This window comes from Acipenser ruthenus, chromosome 26, assembly GCF_902713425.1.
Source record: "Acipenser ruthenus chromosome 26, fAciRut3.2 maternal haplotype, whole genome shotgun sequence".
Taxonomy (NCBI): domain Eukaryota; kingdom Metazoa; phylum Chordata; class Actinopteri; order Acipenseriformes; family Acipenseridae; genus Acipenser; species Acipenser ruthenus.
This window is the reverse complement of record NC_081214.1, coordinates 12256355-12281056: the sequence shown is the minus strand read 5'-3', so window position 1 is coordinate 12281056 and position 24702 is coordinate 12256355. Positions and strand designations below refer to the sequence as shown.

General features: G+C 42.5%; 1 protein-coding gene across 3 annotated transcripts; it reads left to right on the top strand.

Annotated features, from left to right (window-relative positions):
- The first annotated feature begins 213 nt into the window (after positions 1–213).
- LOC117430477 (UAP56-interacting factor-like) lies at positions 214–24702 on the top strand. 3 transcript variants are annotated; one of them, XM_034050536.3, is made up of 9 exons: positions 214–655; positions 10144–10311; positions 18326–18468; positions 20088–20206; positions 20620–20698; positions 21126–21181; positions 21281–21355; positions 21729–21873; positions 24481–24702. In XM_034050536.3, exons 1-9 carry the CDS (start codon positions 583–585, stop codon positions 24574–24576), a joined length of 954 nt encoding a protein of 317 aa, XP_033906427.1. In that variant the 5' UTR covers positions 214–582; the 3' UTR covers positions 24577–24702. The 3 variants fall into 3 exon arrangements, with proteins under 3 accessions (XP_033906427.1, XP_033906428.1, XP_033906426.1); XM_034050537.3 differs by having other exon boundaries at positions 215–655; positions 20614–20698; positions 21747–21873; XM_034050535.3 differs by having other exon boundaries at positions 215–655; positions 20614–20698.

Below are 24702 nucleotides of genomic sequence, written 5' to 3'. Positions count from 1 at the left end.
CCTTTCTCTATGAACATATATCTGTCTGTCAGTCTGTCTGTAGATCTCTGATATTTATTTTGTAAGTGAGTTTTAAAGGACTGGAGACAGATTAAACGTTTTGCTGCCTGTCAACACATCATACTATTATCACGTGGGTACAAACAGGGTCGGATTAGTTTGTTGCTGGTTCTATTTTAAGCGTGTGTTGTACAGCTCTAGTTATAGATATCGTTTCATCAGGAGTATGTAACTGACACAAACAGCAGCCGGACAGCTGGCAGGACAGCGGTACTCTATGCCACGGGGAAATTTAAGATCGTGCGGTATTAGTCGGTATAGCAGCAGTAATTTGATGGATCGCACAGTAATTGGTATAGCAGTATCTTCATAGTATCTCCAAAACGTTAGGATAGGGGAAAAACATGTTTTACAAAATCGGCGCAACGCGACACAGCTAGCATTCCAGCGTTCACGCATGCGCAATGCACTGTCTCACTGTCTTCCCAAATAACAAGTGTCAGCCAGCGAGAGAACTCTCACATTGTTTTTTTTCATTTTTCATTTTGGATTAATAGAAGATTGAGCGATTAGGAAATAGAAATGGCCGGCAGCATGGCTGACCCCGAGCCAATGGAGGCAGATCGAAGCTCAGAGAAGATCGATATGTCATTAGGTATGTGTAACTGTGTATCTGAGTGCACGCGATAAAGTCATTTAATGCCTTTTAGGGTATTTAAAATTTTTCTTGTGTATCCAGATTTGTTTCTGGTGTATCTCCTCTTTTACACTGTGAATTGCAGTACTAAATGTTTAGCTCATAAATTTGTGCGTCACGTCCATTAGAATTACAGTCCATGAGTGGTAGATTTGTTTAAAATGATACACATGTCCAAGGCTTTTAATGTATATAAACAATGCAGATATTGTCATTTTTAGAAAAGTGATTTCTCAAAACGTTATTCTGTTTGTTCCCTTAAACACATTTAATCATGTGTTTACAACTAGAATAATGTTTGGAGAACCGCTTTTCTAAAAATGACATTAACTGCAGAAGTAAATTAAATGTAATAACTGCATTTTTTTCACTGGTTTCATCCAGTTGATATCACCGTGTAACAATTTTTTTTTTTTTTTTTTGGTTCTGGGTAGTAAGTGTTATTTCCTAATTGCTTATGCCTCAAAAATATAGAAAATGGCTATTATTCCACACAAACTTTGCTTTTGTGACCAGGAGTGATATTTTGAAATTTACCTATTTCCAATGAGAAAATGGGCGAATTTGTGTCTTTTTGTTCACATAAAGTCAGAAAAAAACAACATATGAATCCAAATTAACATGTATTTATACTAAAGTAATATAAAAATGACTACAAAAGATTTAGAAGTGAGTAGTTTTTCGAGATTTACGATTATACTGTAAATCACTTTCACGAATCAGCCCCCAAATGTAGTCTCCCATCATGTTCTCGTTATACTGTCCTTCATTGACAGCTCATCCAGGAGCCTCAAAGCCGTGCTGCTCCATAATGGTAACAAGTACCCGTCTCTTCCCCTGGCTCACTCGGTGCTCCTCAAAGAGGATTACAACAGCATCAAGACCTTGCTGGACGCCTTGAAGTATGATGAGTATGGCTGGGACCCCCGGAAAGTGCTGATGCCACCACTGCACATCAAATTGGGTCTTATGAAACAATTTGTCAGAGCTCTAGATAAGGAGTCGGCAGCCTTCAAGTACCTTCAAGACTTCTTCCCTAACCTGTCTGAGGCAAAGGTCAGCCGGTGTCTTCGTCGGACCACAGATAAAGAAGATCCTGGAGTGCAATGAATTCCCCAAGAAGCTCACTAGTAAGGAGAAAGCGGCTTGGAACAGGCTTTGTCGCAGTGGTTCGGGGCTTCCTGGGCAATCACAAGGCCGAAAACTACGTGGAGCTGGTTGAGACTCTGGTGAAGAACTACGGCACAATGGGCTGTAGGATGTCCCTCAAAGTCCATATCCTTGATGCTCATCTAGATAAATTCAAGGAGAACATGGGAGCGTACTCGGAGGAGCAAGGCGAGCGCTTCCACCAGGATATATTGGACTTTGAACGCCGCTACCAAGGACAGTATAACGAGAACATGATGGGAAACTACATTTGGGGGCTGATTCGTGAAAGTGATTTACAGTATAATCGTAAATCTCGAAAAACTTTTGTAGTCATTTTTGTATTATTCTAGTATAAATACATGTTAATTTGGATTCATATGTTGTTTTTTTCTGACTTTATGTGAATGAAAAGACACAAATTCACCCGTTTTCTCATTGGAAATAGGTAAATTTCAAAATATCACTGTCCTGGTCACAAAAGCAAAGTTTGTGGGGAATAATAGCCATTTTCTATACTTTTGAGGCATAAGCAATTAGGAAATAACACTTACTACCCAGGAACAAAAATTGTGTTACATAGTGTATTCATTAAACCGGCCGTTGTGCTGTTACTTTCTGGTGCACTTTAAAAAGTGCTACACCGTGTATTGCGCTTGCCCGAGCATGCACAAATGAGTTTAGTTTAGAAAATAAAGAAACGCCCTTCTGAAAGGGTATGATGTACTGAGTTTGACCCTTAAAGTTATTTTTAATATATTTGTTTTTCACAATTCAGGAAATGTATGTGACTTAAACTGATGAGCAACAAATTGTGATGTCTAAAATTGTAAACATGTACGATTTTTGTGGGAGATCTAGTTTGTCTCGTTCGTAGTGATTTCTGCAGTTGTCAACACAGCACTTTTGAGTCAATGTGGTGTACCGTTTCCTGACATCACATGGGTCAAGTTTTGGTATGCATACCTGTGGCAATGTGCCCCGCCCCTGTGTGCAATTGTGTGTTCTGTGTATGTATGTATGCGTGCGTATGTTAATGTTGGTGTATAGATTGGTACACGGGATATAAACGGGTCTGTGTTTCACGTGTGTTTAAAGTGTATAATTATATTTAGGCACTGGATTGCACATCACGCACGTGCATTTAAAATATAATATGTGAACACGGGGTTTCACGTAATGAATTCACGTGCTGGGATTCAAGTGAATAATTAATTAGTAATTGAATCCCAGCACAACAGTATATATAGAGACACGTAGCACTCAGTCAGGGTTTTTAGGTGTTCGGTGAGTGGAGAACGGGAGAGAGAGAAGGAGTAAAGTAAATATAAAAGAACGTAAATATTAGTGTTATCTGCTCACCGTGTTTTGTTCGTCTGTCTGTGCACTGTCTAGTCCGTTTTGTTCGTCTGTTTATTTTGGCTACAAGTGCCGTGTCCTGTGTTTTGTTTTGTGTTAAAACCTTTTATTTGTTAATAAACGCTGAGTGCAGCCATTGCACTCAGCTCATCACAACCCCAAGTCTCTCTGTATTCCTTCCTGCTTCTGGTCTGACGCCACCCACTCCGGCCGTCTTTATGACCACGTGGTGTCCTGCGTGGGATCGACAGCGCCTCCAGGACTCAGGCCAGAGCAGGAACCGCAGTTTGGATTTAAAAAAGAAAAAAAAAAAAAATGGCAGAAAACGCCATCAAAATGCGGGACTGGATGCTGGAAAATGCTGGGCTGGAGGCCCAGTCTATCCCAGTAGTCGTCCAGTTCCTGGAGTTTATGGATAGGGAACGATGGGAGGCTTATGCGAGGGAACAGACCGTAAGCACCTGGGAGGAAGGTGTGGGGTTGGTCCTCAGCTACCTGGAAGCAGTTATAAGTGGAACAGCAGCCCAGGTAGCAGGTCCACCAGCAGAGGAAGAATGCCTGCTGTCCCCGTCTCCACCAGCAGAGGAAGAATGCCTGCTGGTTTTGCCTCCACAGCCCAAGCGGGAGGAGCCTGAGCGTCCACAGCCCAAGCGGGAGGAGCCCGAACGTCCTACGCCTGAGTGGGAGGAGCCCGAATGTCCTACGCCTGAGTGGGAGGAGCCCGAACGTCCTACGCCTGAGTGGGAGGAGCCCGAACGTCCTACGCCTGAGTGGGAGGAGCCCGAACGTCCTACGCCTGAGTGGGAGGAGCCCGAACGTCCACAGCCCAAAAGGGAGGAGTCGGTGCGTCCACAGCCCAACAGGGAGGAGTCGGTGCGTCCACAGCCCAACAGGGAGGAGTCGGTGCGTCCACAGCCCAACAGGGAGGAGTCGGGGCGTCCACAGCCCAAAAGGGAGGAGTCGGTGCGTCCACAGCCCGAAGAGAGGGAAGTCGGGGCTTCCACAGCCCTAGGACCCAAGCTGCCAGCAGAGGGTGAATACCTGCTGGTCCCACCTCCACCAGCAGAGGGTGAATGCCTGCTGGTTCCACCTCCACCGCAGTGGGAGGACTGCTTGCCCCTCCCACCTCCACCAGCAGAGGGTGAATACCTGCTGGTTCCACCACCGCCAGGAGCAGAGGAGCTGGAGCTGCCTCTGCCTCCACCACCGCCAGGAGCAGAGGAGCTGGAGCTGCCTCTGCCTCCACCACCGCCAGGAGCAGAGGAGCTGGAGCTGCCTCTGCCTCCACCACCGCCAGGAGCAGAGGAGCTGGAGCTGCCTCTGCCTCCGCCACCGCCCGGAGCAGAGGAGCAGGAGCTGCCTCTGCTGCCCGTACCTCCGCAGGGAGTACGGTGGCCGGAGCCCCAGAAAGGGGAGCTGCCGGCCACGAAGAAGGGGGAGGAGGTCTGGAGACCACCAACCCCAGCAGCAGTTTCGCTGCCGGAGATCGTGGGGGAGGTCAGGAGACCTGCTCCCACTGCAGCAGTTTCGCTGCCGGAGATCGTGGGGGAGGTCCGGAGACCTGCTCCCACTGCAGCTTCTTCGCTGCCGGCAGTACTGTGGTCGGAGCCCCACCAAAGGGAGCTACCGGCTACAAAGAAGGGGGACGAGGTCTGGAGACCACTTTCCCCAGCAGCAGTTTCGCTGCAGGAGTTCTTGTGGCCGGAGCCCCACAGGAGGGAGCTGCCGGCTACGAAGAAGGGGGAGGTCGGGGGACCACCTGCCCCCGCAGCTTTTTCGCTGCAGGACGGGACCAACAGGCTGTCAGCCGTGCCACTACCGGCAGGGGTGCTGACAGCATGGCCAGCCATGGGCCCACTGAAGCCTCCCTTCCCAGCCCGAGACTTTGTCCTGGACTGCTGGGTTTTTAAGGGGGGAGGTGGCCGTTGAGGCCATGTGTGCTGCGCACAAGGGGGGGTATATGTGGCAATGTGCCCCGCCCCTGTGTGCAATTGTGTGTTCTGTGTATGTATGTATGCGTGCGTATGTTAATGTTGGTGTATAGATTGGTACACGGGATATAAACGGGTCTGTGTTTCACGTGTGTTTAAAGTGTATAATTATATTTAGGCACTGGATTGCACATCACGCACGTGCATTTAAAATATAATATGTGAACACGGGGTTTCACGTAATGAATTCACGTGCTGGGATTCAAGTGAATAATTAATTAGTAATTGAATCCCAGCACAACAGTATATATAGAGACACGTAGCACTCAGTCAGGGTTTTTAGGTGTTCGGTGAGTGGAGAACGGGAGAGAGAGAAGGAGTAAAGTAAATATAAAAGAACGTAAATATTAGTGTTATCTGCTCACCGTGTTTTGTTCGTCTGTCTGTGCACTGTCTAGTCCGTTTTGTTCGTCTGTTTATTTTGGCTACAAGTGCCGTGTCCTGTGTTTTGTTTTGTGTTAAAACCTTTTATTTGTTAATAAACGCTGAGTGCAGCCATTGCACTCAGCTCATCACAACCCCAAGTCTCTCTGTATTCCTTCCTGCTTCTGGTCTGAAGCCACCCACTCCGGCCGTCTTTGTGACAATACCACATTCTGATGATGCACCAGGAAAAAAAAATGCTCACCAGAGATTATAAAAAGTACTGACTGGGGTAGTGTGTGATATCAATTATTTCACCACAAGTCTTTCAAAGGCTCATCTATAACCCATGAATGCTTGTTTCAGAACTTTGCAAGAATCATTTTTTAAAGATGGCAACAAACAAGAAATAAGAGGTCAACAGTACCTCTGTAGCTCTGTGACAAACCACTTGCATATAAAGATTATACACATTTTATGGTTTTAGTTTTATGGATTGATTTAGTTATACATTTTTTATGTTTTTTCCTGGTTTAAACTTCAACTATTTGCTAATATTGTACACTATAACCCAAAATCAACATAAATGCGTATTGTTCATGTTTGTACATTTATTAAACTGTGAAGGAGACAGATTACCAAGTCAATTATTTTACCACAAGTCCTTCAAATCCTCATCTACAAGCCCACCAAAGGTCAGTTTGTTAACTCGTGTCCCACAAGGGGTTTCAGCCCCTCAAAGATGGGGCAACTTCCTTATACTTTCATCCTGAAGCCTTTTTGTGGGGTTATTAAATCAGACAGTAAAGTAGGTAGACAGTAGCAGAGAAAGTCTGTTAATTTATGAGCACACCTAAGCAATTTGAAAGTGATATCTCTTCTACTTTAGAAGGAACATGCACTTAAAAAGTCACTCAGGAGTTTGAAAATTGGACAATTTTTCAATTTGAAGGCCTCAAAATCACTCCAAAATGAGAAGTGTTTCACGTATTGAATGCACTGGAGCGAAAGCTTGGTAAATCTGGCCCTCAATGTATTGGAAAATGACTGATGTTGGTGTTTTATATGCATTGCAAAATACCTATATATAGTGGCTCTCAAAAGTATTCACCCCCCTTGGACATTTCTACATTTTATTGTGTTACAACATGGAATCAAAATGGATTTAATTAGGAGTTTTTGCCATTGATCAACACAAAAAAAGTCCATAATGTCAAAGTGAAAAATAAAAGCTACAAATTGTTCTAAATTAATTACAAATACAAAACAGAAAATAATTGATTGCATAAGTATTCACCCCATTGAGTCAGTATTTGGTAGAGGCACCATTGGCAGCAATTACAGTCTCTACCAGCTTTGCACATCTGGACACTGCAATTTTTGCCCATTCTTCTTTGCAAAATTGCTCAAGCTCCGTCAAGTTGGATGGGGACCTTTGGTGAACAGCAATTTTGAACTCTTTCCACATATTCTCAATTGGATTGAGGTCCGGGCTTTGACTGGGCCACTCCAGGACATTGACCTTTTTATTTTTAAGCCACTCCAGTGTGGCTTTGGCTGTATGTTTGGGGTCATTGTCCTGCTGGCAGATGAATCTTCTCCCAAGTCCCAGGTCTCTTGCAGACTTCAGCAGGTTTTCCTCCAGGATTTCTCTGTACTTTGCTGCATCCATTTTGCCCTCTATCTTCACAAGCTTTCCAGGCCTTGACGCAGAGAAGTATCCCCATAGCATGATGCTGCCACCACCATGCTTCACGGTAGGGATGGTGTTCTCAGGATGATGTGCGGTGTTAGGCTTGCGCCAAACATAGCGCTTAGCGTTTAGGCCAAAAAGCTCTATTTTGGTCTCATCAGACCATAGAATCTTCTTCCATTTGGTCTCAGAGTCTCCCGCATGCCTTTTTGCAAACTCTAGACGAGATCTGATGTGAGTTTTTTTCAACAATGGCTTTCTTTTTGCCACTCTCCCATAAAAGCCAGTTTTGTGAAGCACCCTGGCTGTTGTTGCCGTATGCACGTGTCTCCCAGCTCAGCCGTGGAAGACTGTAACTCCTTTAGAGTTGCCATAGGCCTCTTGGTGGCCTCTCTGACTAGTGCCCTTCTCGCCCGTATACTCAGTTTTTGAGGACGGCCTGTTCTAGACAGATTCACAGTTGTGCCACATTCTCTCCATTTCTTAATAATGGACTTTACTGTGCTCCAAGGGATATTCAGTGGCTTGGAAATGTTCTTATATCCTACCCCCGATTGGTGCATTTGAAGAACCTTATTCCCAATTTGCTTTGAATGTTCCTTCGTCTTCATAATGTGTTTTTTGTTAGGAGATGTACTAACCAACTGTGGGACCTCCCAGAGACAGGTGTATTTAACCTGAAATCATGTGAAACACCTCAATTGCACACAGGTGGACTCCATTCAACTAATTATGTGACTTCTAAAGACAAATGGTTGCACCAGAGCTTATTTAGGTGTGTCATAGCAAAGGGGGCGAATACTTATGCAATCAATTATTTTCTGTTTTATATTTGTAATTAATTTAGAACAATTTGTAGATTTTATTTTTCACTTTGACATTATGGACTTTTTTTGTGTTGATCAGTGGCAAAAACTCCTAATTAAATCCATTTTGATTCCATGTTGTAACACAATAAAATGTGGAAAAGTCCAAAAGGGGGTGAATACTTTTGAGAGCCACTGTATATATATATATATATATATATATATATATATATATATATATATATATATATATATATATATATATATATATATATATAGCAAGTTATCGTCATTACAGTACCATTTAGTACAATGAGTTTGTGACACAACTAACTAGTGCCCACTCGTCTTTTCAAATGTCTTAAATAGGTACCTGCAAAGTTTGCAAAAGAAAATGAGCTTTTCTAATGCTTGTCCTTACATTAGCCTTATCATATTTCTCTGTTCTGTACCATGATTGCTTTACCATGATGTACTGTAAGTATGCTTTACTACGCTTGGCGTACAGCAGGAGCACTTAGAAGGGGTTATCTCTCAGGCAACAAAACAGACTCTGCCAGCACAGTAACTCGGTCACATCCTGACACTTACTGGAGATGGATGAGGTCTAGAGGGTTACACACCAGTCCAACAGGAGAGCAGAATTACAATGCATTAAACAAAGGCTGTTTAATTTGAGCTATTTCTACATCATCAAAAAATACAGCAGCTGCATTATGTCCATTTTCTATTGCGACAGTTAATCTACTGCTGATAATGGTTACACTTGTGGTCACTCATGTTTTTGTTGCCCTGTGCTGTGTTCAGTGTCTTCCTTTAAAAAGCAGAGCTGTATTTCAGAACATAAGAATTTTTGGAAATGAGGAGGTTATTCGGCTCATTAAGGCTCGATCCTTCCTAGCACAAATTTGCCCTGTGGCAGGGCAGCCCTACGGTGTAAATAAGTGTAAGTTTGGCAGTTTGGGGTTAAAACTGTCCCTACCAACAGTCCCAGGTGCAGCCATTCCCAAATGGAGCCACTGGATATGGCAGTGGCTCCTCCCCTTTGGCACTGGAGATGGCAGTGGCCCCTCCCCTTTGACACTGGAGATGGCAGTGGCTCCTGTCCTTGTGCTTACCTTGAGTGGCCGCCCCTCTCCTTTCTCTTTCTGGCCTGTTGTTCCTCCTTCTCAGGCACTCAGGCAGGCAGTTCCTCCTCCTGATGTTGCAGGGTGCAGCATAGCACCAAGTGCCCGAACTCCCCGCAGGTGAGGCACCAACCTTGGTCCTCAAGGCAGGCGAGGAGGGCGTCTAATCCACACTCCCATGGAGAGTGGAAGGCAGAGGGGCCCGTCTTGTGCTGTCTGGCATTTTACTGTTTTCAAATATTGTAAAATAATGTTTTGTGTTCGCAAGCCTCTTCATTTTACCGCAAAAGTTAGTTTAGCAGGAATTTTCAAAAGCGATTTGCACCCCTGAGGACAGCGTCAGGAATGAGAGACTCCGAGACAGAAAGCTGCAATTTAAGGGCTTGTAAAACAAAAGGTTTACAAGCAATACAGTATAGGCTGGACATTCACCTTCACTATCGGTATTCAAAATACACGTCAAAACTCCCTCTCCCCATACAAATGATTTTGTCTCCCTTATATACAGGTGGCCACTCCTCAATTAGCACTCAATGACCTAATTGGAGAATGGTCACACCTGTGATTGTTGGCAGGGACAGATTTAACCCCATCCCTGCCAACTTAACACTTATTTCCACAGGCAGGGCTTCTGCCCTGCAACATGCCCCATATAAACAAATGTTATTCCATAGGGCACAGTCGAATTGTTTTGGAATGTTCTCAGTGTTCTAGATGTTACTACTTCACCTGTTCCATGCATTTATAACTCTCCATCTATTTGGAAGTTTAAAATCTCAAATCAGTTGTTTTCAGTTAAGTAAGTTTGTCAATATCCAGGCATGTATCCTGGGAATGGAGTGAAGCTTGTAGGCAGGAGAGACACGGGAAGACGTGGTATAAAAACATGTTGTCAGTTTTCTATCAAGACGAAGAGCTCCACACTGTTTGATTTTCTGCCGTGTATTTTTTTTTTCAGATGACATAATCAAACTGAACAAAAGGGAACAGCAGTCCTGTCAGAGTGCTTCCAAGACAGGCCTGCAGCAGCAGCCTGGTAATAGAAGCAGAGCCCCAGGGAACCGGAGAGCAACTGGACAGCAGAGAGCCCCCTTCCGAAGAGGAGGGGCGCAGCAAAGCCAACAGGGTATTCATCATCCCGTTCCAGAACAGTCAGAGCACGCTGCTGCTTCTCACTGGGGCAGGGCTCCTCCTTCTCTGTGCAGGCATCTGTGGACAGGCTAAGCAATCAGAATGTAAACAAGTGAAGCAGAAGCTCAGATATTCTTCTCCCACTAGTTTGTATCATCAGATGTAACCATTTTCTATGAGCTCTTAGTGTCTGTGGTCTATACCCGCCCCTTGTCAGTCCGTAGTCCATGCATCTCAGACGCCGTGTGTGACAGGGATGACGAGTGGTGACGTCAGACCAGAAGGCGGCACAACAAAAACAAAAGGTACGGTGCAGTGGCGCGGGCACCGTTTTATTTAAAGAGAACCAAAAATAAAATAAATATTTTAAACAAAAACAGAGCAAAATAAAAGAGTAAACAAAAACAAATCTCGAACACAAAATCAACAATAAATAATAAATAAACCATACAGGTCAGGCTGGGCAGTCGCTGTCACTGTTCCTGTATGTTATAATTTAATTTAGTTTCGTTTTCACACGATCGCTCCGCTCCGCTCTCGCTCTCTCCTCTCGCTCCAAACACCCACCCCGAGCTAGAGAGCTGCAGGCTTTTTATAACAGGTGACCAATTAGCAACAAAATTAATCATTTCATTAATTCGGGAGATGGCCACCTTCTGCACGAGTTTTTCCCCTACTCCTGGCAGAGGACGAGCACCGATCTCACCTCTGCCAGGACACGTTTTAAAAATAAACAAAACAATAACACGGCGGCGCTTCACCGTCATAAATACAATACAATAAAAATAAATACACAATACCCCCCCCGATCTAAAAATAAAACAAACAAACACATATCAATAAGCAGGGCTTACTACCGCCCTGCTACACCGTGTTTCTTTAAGATGTGCAATAGACATGGTAAATCATTAAGTAAAATGCAATCACAAACAATGTTAATAAAACAACTGCCCCTACACAACCAGACAGAGTTACACATTGGCACAACAAGCCCCTTGTTAATCAGGCCTGAAGTGATTACATCTCTGTTAGATTTAGGCAGCTTTGGGATTACATGACAGGAGATTTGGCTCCTGTGTATTAGTCCTGTAGATGTAGTTAGACATGATTTAATTGGTTTAAGGAGGGGGTGTCAAACTCAGTTCCTGGAGGGCCGCAGTGGTTTCTGGCTTTCGTTCCACCCGAGCTCTCAATTACTGAATTGTAGGGCTGTGTCCGAAGGTTCGAAGGTCCGTTCGCTAACCAGGGATTTGAATATTGTTTTAAACCTTTGTAGGTTCGTCAGATGGGTTCACACACTGTATGTTTTTTTTTTCTTCGCAGTAACAGAAACTGTTTGACAATGTTATACTATAAATCACACATTAATTGTCACTCTCATACAAAATTCGATCTCTTGATTTGTATAATGCATATTACTTAAACAAAAGTTGTTAAGAAAATCAGCTACCACATCATTATACATTACGTACAACTGGAGCAGGGTATAGTATCCAAAGCAGTGGGTTCGTGTCTCTAGTGGCTGTATTGCTTGAGTTAAATATGTCCTGAATACCTACAAGACAGTGTAAGAGAAGTGCTATGGTAGAATATGTTTGAAACATACAAAATATACGCTAACACTGATAATTTTAATTTAAAAAACCGAGCACTGCCCCTCCCCTCTCCAGCTTGTGTTATCCAGATGCAAACCTTTAATTTCTTCATTCTCCATCTCGACAGCAAAGCATTTTATGGCGTAAGCTGTATTTAAAGAAATATCTGGAAACCCCTCTGCTGTTTGGGATTTTTTTTTGTTAAATGCCCAGACAACCAAAAAAAAAAAAAAGAAAAGTTGACTGCAAACTGTGCAAGCGACTCTTATCATGGAGACAAAATCACGGGGTCCCTGGGGTCACTTGACAAGCGTAAGTTCATATTATTATTAGTAATATTAATATTTTTAGTAGCACTAAAATGTGACTGATAACCTGCTTGGAACGGTGACTGTTAAATAAAGCTTTGTCTGCTGCAGTTGGTGCTGGTGCAATGCAAGCTTACTGTATAGATCACAAGCAGCCTGAATTACGTGTAAATAAACATAATTGTATTTTTATTTTTATTTGAATTATAAAAACATGATTGCTGTTCTATATAACATATTTTTAAAGTGCATGTGAGTGTTTTATTCCATTTATATGGCTTACCTGTAAAATAAGATTTTCAATGAAATATAAACAAGTAGCTACGGTGACGTCACCAGTAAATTATGCAAATGAGTACCATCGACGGTTCTAACCTTCCTTCGGTAATGTGTTCCAAACATTCGAAGGTCAAAATGTACCCTTCATTGCAGCCCTACTTAATTAGTCTAATTATTTGATTAACTGGACATATTTAACACTTCTCTTCAGGCCTCTAAATGTTTCATAGGTAGTGTACCTTGAATCAAGTGCATTTTTAAAACCATCAACTGTAAAAGACCTTGAAAAATATGAAAAATGTCAAATTCAATAAATAATTTGATTAATTATGTTAATTGAGAGCTTAAGTTGGAATGAAAATCAGAAGACCCTGCGGCCGTCGAGGACTGGAGTTTGACACCCCTGGTTTAGAGCAGTGTTTCCCAACCCTGTTCCCGGCGGCACACCCTGTCTGCTGGTTTTCGTTCCAAAGCAGCGCTCAATTCTTAATTGAACCCTTCATTGAACTAATAAAGTGATTAACTGGGCATTTTCCTGTTATTTTCAAGCTCTTCTTTTGTTAATACGGTTCAATTAAGCAATTGAGCGCTGCGTTGGAATGCAAACCAGCAGACACGGTGTGCCGCCAGGAACAGGGTTGGGAAGCACTGGTTTAGGGAGTGACATTCAGCACCAGGCTAATGTGATGACCCTTTATGTACCAGGACATAACCTGCAGTTCCTGCAGCAGTGGTTCAGTAATTATGCATGGCTTATACTATTGTCTTAGTATCACACAGTGACATTTCCAAGATGTTTAAAAAGGTTTCTGCTTTCAAAATATTAGCATTAGCAATGCTTTCCATGCCTCCACCTGTTAAGTTTCTTAAGAATGTAGGGTTATTAACCCTTTAAGATCACAAGCATTTCCTCAGCAAGTTGAATAACTCGATCTCCCATTCTGCACACTGGTAACCCACCACTAACATGCAAACACCTTGATGCTGTTGCTGCAGGAGATTTTCACAGGTTGGTGCTCATTTCCAGAACTGGTGCAGATTAAGTAATGAATAAACAACAACAGGTGAGTGTGACGGGGGACTGCCCCGTCTTTATGAACATGGTTAGAAAATAAGAACATAAGAAAGTTTACAAACGACAGGAGGCCATTCAGCCCATCTTGCTCGTTTGGTTGTTAGTAGCTTATTGATCCCAGAATCTCATCAAGCAGCTTCTTGAAGGATCCCAGGGTGTCAGCTTCAACAACATTACTGGGGAGTTGGTTCCAGACCCTCACAATTCTCTGTGTAAAAAAGTGCCTCCTATTTTCTGTTCTGAATGCCCCTTTATCTAATCTCCATTTATGACCCCTGGTCCTTTTTTCTTTTTTCAAGTCAAAGAAGTCCCCCGGGTTGACATTGTCTATACCTTTTAGGATTTTGAATGTTTGAATCAGATCGCCGCGTAGTCTTCTTTGTTCAAGACTGAATAGATTCAATTCTTTTAGCCTGTCTGCATACGACATGCCTTTTAAACCCGGGATAATTCTGGTTGCTCTTCTTTGCACTCTTTCTAGAGCAGCAATATCCTTTTTGTAACGAGGTGACCAGAATTGAACACAATATTCTAGGTGAGGTCTTACTAATGCATTGTAGAGTTTTAACATTACTTCCCTTGATTTAAATTCAACACTTCTCACAATATATCCAAGCATCTTGTTAGCCTTTTTTATAGCTTCCCCACATTGTCTAGATGAAGACATTTCTGAGTCAACATAAACTCCTAGGTCTTTTTCATAGTTCCCTTCTTCAATTTCACTATCTCCCATATGATATTTATAATGAACATTTTTATTGCCCGCATGCAATACTTTACACTTTTCTCTATTAAATTTCATTTGCCATGTGTCTGCCCAATTTTGAATGCGGTCTAGATCATTTTGAATGACCTTTGCTGCTTCAACAGTGTCTGCCACTCCTCCTATTTTTGTGTCGTCTGCAAATTTAACGAGTTTGCTTACTATATCAGAGTCTAAATCATTAATGTAGATTAGGAATAGCAGAGGACCTAATACTGATCCCTGTGGTACACCATTGGTTACCTCACTCCATTTCGAGGTTTCTCCTCTAATCAGTACTTTCTGTTTTCTACATGTTAACCACTCCCTAATCCATGTGCATGCATTTCCTTGAATCCCTACTGCGTTCAGTTTGAGAATTAATCTTTTATGCGGGACTTTGTCAAAAGCTTTCTGGAAATCTAAATAAACCATGTCGTATGCTTTGCAGTTGTCCATTTTCAATGTTGCATCCTCAAAAAAGTCAAGTAGGTTAGTTAGACATGATCTCCCTTTCCTAAAACCATGCTGGCTGTCTCCCAGGATATTGTTACCATATAGGTAATTTTCCATTTTGGATCTTATTATAGTTTCCATAAGTTTACATATAATAGAAGTCAGGCTTATTGGTCTGTAGTTACCTGGTTCAGTTTTGTCTCCCTTTTTGTGGATCGGTATTACGTTTGCTATTTTCCAGTCTGTCGGTATGATCTGTAAATGTAAGCTGCTGCAACAACAGCCACCCCAGCTGGAGGACCCAGCCAGCCTTTTCCCCTGGTGCTCATGGTACGGGATGCTGGACCATCGATGGAGATCCTGCCCAGAAGTGCCACCAGCGGACTGGTGTGGGCGCTGGGAAGTCTACGGCCACAACTGGGCAGGATGCCCCTACGCCCTGGCCCAGGAGGAGGCAGATGACGACGGGGAGTTTTTTTTAAAAAGTCTCGCGGCAGAGTTGTGCACTGGCTGTGGGGCATATGGGCACACAGTGGCCATCTGCCCCACGCAAACAGAGGGGAGAAGAAGGAGGCAGAGAGGAAGGAAGACATGGGAGGAAGAGGAGTGGTGCAACCAGTGCATGCAGTACGGGCATGAGGAGCACCACTGCCCGGAGGTGTTACCAGACACAGACCTGGAGTGGGAGGAGCCCGAACGTCCTGCGCCTGAGTGGGAGGGGGGGGATATGTGACGGGGGACTGCCCCGTCTTTATGAACATGGTTGGGACTGGCAGGGAGGGGGTTAAAATTCCTCCCTGCCAGGAAAACGTGAGAATGTGGCTGGAGCCCTAATTGAATAATCAGCAATTATTGATTAATTGGGTTCCAGCCACAGGGAATAAAAGCCAGGGGAGAGGCCCTGGGCGTTGCCTTCACTAGAACAGAAAACACAGCACAAACAAAACACTCCTTCTCTTTCCAGAACTCTCTGTACAACTCTCCTCAGCCAGGGCCTCTCCCCTGACTTTTATTCCCTGTGGCTGGAGCCCAATTAATCAATAATTGCTGATTATTCAATTAGGGCTCCAGCCACATTCTCACATTTTTTCCTGGCAGGGAGGAATTTTAACCCCCTCCCTGCCAGTCCCAACCATGTTCATAAAGACGGGGCAGTCCCCCGTCACACTCCTACACAGCTGTTTCTGTTTCAGTTAATGATTGTGTTTCAACCTACATATTGAATTGATGGTCATTAGCACCTGTTTGGTATAATTGTTTAATCATACACCTGACTATATGCCTACAAAATCCCTGACTTTGTGCAAGTGTACCTAGAAGAATTGATGCTGTTTTGAAGGCAAAGGGTGGTCACACTAAATATGGATTTGATTTAGATTTTTCTTCTGTTCACTCACTTTGCATTTAGTTAATTGATAAATATAATCTATTAACATGTCTATTTTTGAAAGCATTCTTACTTTACAGCATTTTTTCACACCTGCCTAAAACTTTTGCACAGTACTGTATATACAGACGTGCTCAAATTTGTTGGTACCCTTACAACTCATTAAAATAATGCTTCATTCCTCCTGAAAAGTGATGAAATTAAAAGCTATTTTATCATGTATACTTGCATGCCTTTGGTATGTCATAGAATAAAGCAAAGCAGCTGTGAAAAGAGATGAATTATTGCTTATTCTACAAAGATATTCTAAAATGGCCTGGACACATTTGTTGGTACCCCTTAGAAAAGATAATAAATAATTGGATTAAAGTGATATTTCAAACTAATTAGTTTCTTTAATTAGTATCACACATGTCTCCAATCTTGTAATCAGTCATTCAGCCTATTTAAATGGAGAAAAGTAGTCACTGTGCTGTTTGGTATCATTGTGTGCACCACACTGAACATGGACCAGAGAAAGCAAAGGAGAGAGTTGTCTGAGGAGATCAGAAAGAAAATAATAGACAAGCATGGTAAAGGTAAAGGCTACAAGACCATCTCCAAGCAGCTTGATGTTCCTGTGACAACAGTTGCAAATATTATTAAGAAGTTTAAGGTCCATGGAACTGTAGCCAACCTCCCTGTGCGCGGCCGCAAGAGGAAAATCGACCCCAGATTGAACAGAAGGATAGTGCGAATGGTAGAAAAAGAACCAAGGATAACTGCCAAAGAGATACAAGCTGAACTCCAAGGTGAAGGTACGTCAGTTTCTGATCGCACCATCCGTCGCTTTTTGAGCGAAAGTGGGCTCCATGGATGAAGACCCAGGAGGACTCCACTTTTGACAGAAAAACATAAAAAAGCCAGACTGGAATTTGCTAAAATGCATATTGACAAGCCACAATCCTTCTGGGAGAATGTCCTTTGGACAGTTGAGTCAAAACTGGAGCTTTTTGACAAGTCACATCAGCTGTATGTTCACAGACGAAAAAATGAAGCTTTCAAAGAAAAGAACACCATACCTACAGTGAAACATGGAGGAGGCTCGGTTATGTTTTGGGGCTGCTTTGCTGCGCCTGGCACAAGGTGCCTTGAATCTGTGCAGGGCACAATGAAATCTCAAGACTATCAAGGCATTCTGGAGCGAAACGTACTGCCCAGTGTCAGAAAGCTCTGTCTCAGTCGCATGTCATGGGTCCTCCAACAGGATAATGACCCAAAACACACAGCTAAAAGCACCCAAGAATGGATAAGAACAAAACATTGGACTATTCTGAAGTGGCCTTCTATGAGTCCTGATCTGAATCCTATCGAACATCTATGGAAAGAGCTGAAACTTGCAGTCTGGAGAAGGCACCCATCAAACCTGAGACAGCTGGAGCAGTTTGCTCAGGAAGAGTGGGCCAAACTACCTGTTAACAGGTGCAGAAGTCTCATTGAGAGCTACAGAAAACGTTTGATTGCAGTGATTGCCTCTAAAGGTTGTGCAACAAAATATTAGGTTAGCGGTCCCATCATTTTTGTCCATGCCATTTTCATTTGTTTTTTTATTTACAATATTATGTTGAATAAAAAATCAAAAGCAAAGTCTGATTTCTATTAAATATGGAATAAACAATGGTGGATGCCAATTACTTTTGTCAGTTTCAAGTTATTTCAGAGAAAATTGTGCATTCTTCGGTTTTTGTGGAGGGGTACCAACAAATTTGAGCACGTCTGTATATACACACATATATACACACATTTCATCACTTTTCAGGGGGAATGAAGCATTATTTCAATGAGCTGTAAGGGTACCAACAAATTTGAGCACGTCTGTATATATAAAAAACATGTTATAAATCGTATGAATAAAATAGGAGGGAAACAAGCAATTCTACTTACAAATCCACAGTTCTCTGTGTTCTCTTTGACAAATCCACAGTTTTCAATTCAGTTCAGTTAATCAATTAAAATATCAAAGTATAACTTCATAGAAATATTTTAAGGCTGGTTAAACATCCCCATTGCAAACTAATTGCACCATATTAAGAAATGTAAATGTGAAGGGAGCTCTGAGCTGTGTGTTATTGTCATGTTGTTGCACTATGAGTCCAGGCATCTTTATAATCCACGCATTTATTTTCAGGGTTCTACAGATTTCGATTAATGGGTCAAGCGCAACAAGGGTTCAACAGAAGACAACCCTACAATCTCCGAAGATTCCCTAGGAGAGCACCGTTCCCCCCCTCGGGAGTCAGCCCTTTGAATCGCAAAGCCTCTCTTGCAAAGGTACCATGCAGACCTCACAATGTTCTTTCAACCCCTCCTCCAATCAGAACACCAGCTCTATAGAGAATCAGAGCCCAACCCCTCCTCCAATCAGAACACCAGTTCTATAGAGAAAACACGCTCTTACAGGGTGAATGGAAATTACAGCAAATAAAGTTTCTCACTTGTGAGATCTCAGAAGGCAGCGAGTGGTTGGAAAGGGATTTTGTTCTGGAATAGTAACCCTGGTAAATCTAAGCTGAAATAACAGTAGAATGATGGAGAACACACTGCATGCTGCAGTTGGATAGTAAACAGGCAAAACAAAGATGACATAAATGATTCCTTCAATATAAATATCCTCCTGACATACTTAGTTATTAATATTTGTATAAATTATAAATACGGGTCTACCTAGTTCACAATTTCATGGAAAAAAAATACTCCAAAGCGGTTAACTTTCTTGTTTAATGTTCATATGACAACAATGTTTTAATCAGCCTATCAGTGTGTCTATACTGGTTTTTCTGTGACCTGTACTGTACAGTAGGAGGTGGAACAGAGTCAGTGTTGCATTGTTATTTTGATTTAGGTTGCTAAAATCTAGTATTGAGCATTGGAGGTAAAATACCAAAAATGGACAACAAAGCAAAAAAGGCAAGGTATATTTCAGCTGAGGATTGTGTCAAGAAATTTTCCAAAGAAACTTTACATGTAGATGGAGGTCAATTGTTTTGCACATCTTGCAATGTGACTGCAGAAAATACGATCAATCACTATTTAGCTTCAGAATCACACATTAAATGAAAGAATACTACAGATGCTGCTAAACAGAATGTAAATCAAATAAATAGCTTTCAGAAAACAAACTTGAAAGTCAGCACAGACAAAACGCATTCCTGTCAGTTGTATCCAAGTTAAATCAGTACTACAGGTACGATCCAGCACAGCCACCTTGCTTCAAACAACCTGCTGCTTACTTTTTAAATGCATTTAGAATTTTAGACCCGAATAAGCAAGTTTTCTTTCTTTTGACTTGATACTAATAAAATTAATTCCTAGATGGGACAAACAACGTGACAACAAACATGCTGCATATAGGCCTTTATTAAAGAATACCAGATGCCAAGTTTTGAGACTGCTTCTAATCGATTTCCGCATCTGTATAACTTGGCAAAGCGTTGCCATACACTTCCACAATTCAGTGGATGCAGAACGTGCAGTCTCAATGTATGGACAAGTCTTCACACCACAGAGACAGAGAATATCGGCAGCAAATGCTGGGGGATATTGTATGCTTGCCTTTAACAAATGACAACACTCTGTTTTAGTAAGGAAGCAGGTACCACTATTTTTAGGCTTTTATAGTGCTCTGAAATATCTACTTAGGTTTATTTAATGTTTAAACAGGTCTGCCAAATCCAAATTCTATTCCATAACCTACCTGGGAAAGATATGTAAATTCTCCACGATTTAAGGAGACCCCTAATTATACATAGTAACATTACTTTATTTTTATGTTTTATGCTTTACTAGAGTAAATTCTTACTTCATCCGTCCCAGTTAATGACTGTATCACTAACACAGAAATGTATTTTGTTCTGCAGTACTTTGTTTTTATTTCATATTGATTTTTCCAGGTAAACACAGCAGCGATTTCCAGTGTTAATAACAGGCCAGAATTGCTCAGAGCCCAGCAGCCTCCGACTAGAAGACCATTCTGGCAGCCTTTCAGAGGTCCTCGGGCTGCTGGGAGAAGGTATACGATCTGCATTACATCTTGGAAGGGAAGCGTGCTAGCTACTGTTAAAAGCAATTTGTTATCTAATTTCCAATTATTATGATGTATTTTAAGCTTGGCTCGGTCTGTGGTTCAGTCAAACCAAGTAAGAAGTTTATCTTACTCCCAGTGATTCCTCAGGATACAGTATGTAATGTAAACCCGTTGCTACTTCAGTAGCACAGGGAGTAGGATGAGAGAGTTAAACATTCATGGAGTTTTTTTTCAGGTTTTGATTTACTGCTGTGGCGTGGATGTTTCTAATGCTGTTAGGATTCATACAGATTCAGAAGATGGCAGTATTTAGATCGGCCATGGTTTAGATAATTAAAATAGGCCCTCCCTTTGAGTACTATACTAACAATATGCCTTCCATTATTTTTAAGTAACAGTAGAATTCCCCTGCAAAACAGAGGACTAAAACTGCAGCAAATACAGCAACGGCAGACTAAGATCAACCTGAACAGAGGGGTGAGGCGCTGCCATGCTGTGCTCCATGAAACTGTACCACACTGCAATGAGATAACACTGCCCTGTCTAACACTGCCCTGTCTAACACTGCAATGAGATAACACTGCCCTGTGTAACACTGCAATGAGATAACACTGCCCTGTTTGCTGTTGAAATAGAAGCTCTGCTGACTGTGTAGGGAGGCTGACAGTTTAGAATGAATTAATGCAAACAGCTTGACAGGCACTTCTTGTGAAAACACTTTCAAGTTTCTTTTTTTGCTGTATATATGTGCTGATTGAGTGTTCAATGTTGTGATCCTGGAGTTAAACTAACCCTCCCATTCCTGCTCATGTACTGTATTTAATGTTTGACTTTTTTGGAGATGATATCTCATCATATGTTCTTTACTGCTGTTAAATGTACTTTATCTGCTTTTATTTTTTAGTTTCCTTCACGTCAATCTGACAGGAAATTGATAGAAAAATATCAAAAAATCCGAAGGTAAGAAAAAGCTTAAACTGGATATGCAAAATAATGAATTAAACAAAGTGCTCTTGATCCATAATAAACTACATGTTGTTGTTTTTGTTTTACCCAAAGCTGGAGACAGCCTGCAGCCCCAGGGTCCATCCTAACAGTCTCTGTTGCAAACCCCATGGCAGCACAGGAGACTGCGTGAGTAAACATGACACACACAGCAAACATTAAAGAGAGGGAAGGGGGGAATTACAAAGGGCTTCATTAGCACAACGCATTTCACTAACACTTGACATGAAGAGTCTTTAACAACACTGGAATAACACAGTCATTACATATACACTTTCTTTCTTTCTTGCATGCCTATCATTACAACAGCAAGAAAGAAAGAAAGAAAGAAAGAAAGAAAGAAAGAAAGAAAGAAAGAAAGGATGACACTGAATCTTAATGTTCACCTTGTGCTGGTATAAACATTCATTTCAAGTGTGCTTTGTGTGTGGTATGCTGTTTTAGGTCTCGGTCTGTAATTTGTGATTTGTTTGAAAGCTGCCTTGCTTTCTTGACCTTGCAGTGCAGTTTCTCCTCGCAGACCCCCCAGGGTGAGGATTAAGCGCCCAGCAGTGCTGGAGAGACAAGGGGCTGAAGACGAAGAGACCCTGCACCCCCAGCCCAGAGGAATCCCCCTGAGGTTTAACTTCAAAGCACTAGCCAATCAGGTACACAATGGGGCCATTCCATGGAGCTGTTGGAGGAGGCTGATGTGATCACACACCAGTTGTCTGATTAAAGTAATTGTCTAATTGAACTGTCTGCTTGATTACCCTAATCTTCTAATTCAGTTCTTTTCAACCCCCAATGGTTCAGGTTTCAAACAGGAGCTAATATTTCTTTTAAGCAGGCATTTTTTCCAGCGCACATTAGACAGCACTTGCCATGTTTAGCTGCTGTGATTGTTATAGAGTGTTACTTTGAGACAAGGGTTGCAAGCCACAGGCTGCTTCAACATGCCCCTGAACTGCTCGCCTTGAGTCTCTGGAGACCCTTGAATTATGAACTTGGCATGTTGGTAAGACTATTGGATTTATTAACCTTTGTAATGTACCTTAGTGGATGTGTGTGAATAAGAGGCCTGTTGCCAGGCATGGTGCAATCTTGCAATACCATGCTGTGGAAGCGGTCAGTCCAGCCGAGCTATCTTTTCAAGACTCAATTGTATTGTAGAAAATAAAGAATTGAGTAGTCTTGAGTATAAGAGCTGTGATGGGTGGTCGTGCATGTAGTCTTGAGTATAAGAGCTGTGATGGCTGGCCATGCATGTAACCTTGAGTTTAAGAGCTGTGATGGGTGGCCGTGCATGTAGTCTTGAGTATAAGAGCTGTGATGGCTGGCCGTGCATGTAGCCTTGAGTATAAGAGCTGTGATGGCTGGCCGTGCATGTAGTCTTGAGTATAAGAGCTGTGATGGCTGGCCGTGCATGTAGTCTTGAGTATAAGAGCTGTGATGGCTGGCCGTGCATGTAGTCTTGAGTATAAGAGCTGTGATGGGTGGCCGTGCATGTAGTCTTGAGTATAAGAGCTGTGATGGCTGGCCGTGCATGTAGTCTTGAGTATAAGAGCTGTGATGGGTGGCCGTGCATGTAGTCTTGAGTATAAGAGCTGTGATGGGTGGCCGTCCATGTAGTCTTGAGTATAAGAGCTGTGATGGGTGGCCGTGCATGTAGTCTTGAGTATAAGAGCTGTGATGGGTGGCCGTGCATGTAGTCTTGAGTATAAGAGCTGTGATGGCTGGCCGTGCATGTAGTCTTGAGTATAAGAGCTGTGATGGGTGGCCGTGCATGTAGTCTTGAGTATAAGAGCTGTGATGGCTGGCCGTGCATGTAGTCTTGAGTATAAGAGCTGTGATGGGTGGCCGTGCATGTAGTCTTGAATATAAGAGCTGTGATGGGTGGCCGTGCATGTAGTCTTGAGTATAAGAGCTGTGATGGCTGGCCGTGCATGTAGTCTTGAGTATAAGAGCTGTGATGGGTGGCCGTGCATGTAGTCTTGAGTATAAGAGCTGTGATGGGTGGCCGTGCATGTAGTCTTGAGTATAAGAGCTGTGATGGGTGGCCGTGCATGTAGTCTTGAGTATAAGAGCTGTGATGGGTGGCCGTGCATGTAGTCTTGAGTATAAGAGCTGTGATGGGTGGCCGTGCATGTAGTCTTGAGTATAAGAGCTGTGATGGCTGGCCGTGCATGTAGTCTTGAGTATAAGAGCTGTGATGGGTGGCCGTCCATGTAGTCTTGAGTATAAGAGCTGTGATGGGTGGCCGTGCATGTAGTCTTGAGTATAAGAGCTGTGATGGGTGGCCGTGCATGTAGCCTTGAGTATAAGAGCTGTGATGGGTGGCCGTGCATGTAGCCTTGAGTATAAGAGCTGTGATGGCTGGCCGTGCATGTAGCCTTGAGTATAAGAGCTGTGATGGGTGGCCGTGCATGTAGTCTTGAGTATAAGAGCTGTGATGGGTGGCCGTGCATGTAGTCTTGAGTATAAGAGCTGTGATGGGTGGCGTTCATGTAGCCTTGAGTATAAGAGCTGTGATGGCTGGCCGTGCATGTAGTCTTGAGTATAAGAGCTGTGATGGCTGGCCGTGCATGTAGTCTTGAGTATAAGAGCTGTGATGGGTGGCCATGTATGTAGTCTTGAGTATAAGAGCTGTGATGGGTGATTTTACCTTGCAGAAAGGAAAGTTGATAATCTGGCTCTGTACTGTAAGTCCTGATATTTGACTCTAGTTGTGGCCCTGCTATATATATATGAAATATACAATCTATGTGAGGATGTTTAATATAAGCACTTGTTGTTGTTTCTTATTCATTTTACAGTAATAATTATTTCATTACTTAAACAATTGTGCAAATGACGATGTTGCGGAGGAAATAGCTTTGAAAATATAGCCCATTTTTATTTAACAATGTTTTGCCTATTACTTTGAATTAAAGTCTTGGTGTAGTTTGCAAGTGAAGCAGTGGCTCTTCCCCTTGTAAAAATGAACTAGCTTCCATATTCTATTAACTGGAATGAGCCTTTTGTGTGATTGATCACTCCTCTAGCTCTTTCAATAGTGACTATGAACCATGTTCTGAAACTCCAAGGCCTGACAAAGAAAATGTGTGTTTAAGTTTTAGCTGTGGTGCCATAATACCAAGCACGGTCTGGTAGTGGTTAACTTGGGAAATCAGGGCTGCCCATGTTAATGGTTTAACAGTTAATGGTTTAACCCTGAAACAAACATGGTGTAACATGATACAAATACGTGGCGGTTGTGTGTCATTTTATTTTAGACTCGAGTGACACTGAACGATCGCTTCTCCAGTCTGAAGATAAAGGGACTGTGTGCCGTGCCGAGGACAGGAGGACGGACAGTAACACTGCAGTGACAATAAAGAGAATACGAATAGTGCTGTCACTGTGCTGCTATAATGATCATTTCAGTGAGAGTGATGTCATTAGAGAACCTGGGATTGTACATGACCTACATTAAAAGAGGTTTTATTTTAAAATGA

Excerpts from the sequence above, each read along its gene's own strand:
- LOC117430477 (XM_034050535.3), top strand. The coding sequence starts at position 583 with ATGGCCGGCAGCATGGCTGACCCCGAGCCAATGGAGGCAGATCGAAGC. Across the intron at positions 10,312-18,325 it reads GGCGCAGCAAAGCCAACAGG|GGTTCTACAGATTTCGATTA; the intron begins GTATTCATCATC and ends ATTTATTTTCAG. Across the intron at positions 20,207-20,613 it reads CCTCGGGCTGCTGGGAGAAG|TAACAGTAGAATTCCCCTGC; the intron begins GTATACGATCTG and ends ATTATTTTTAAG.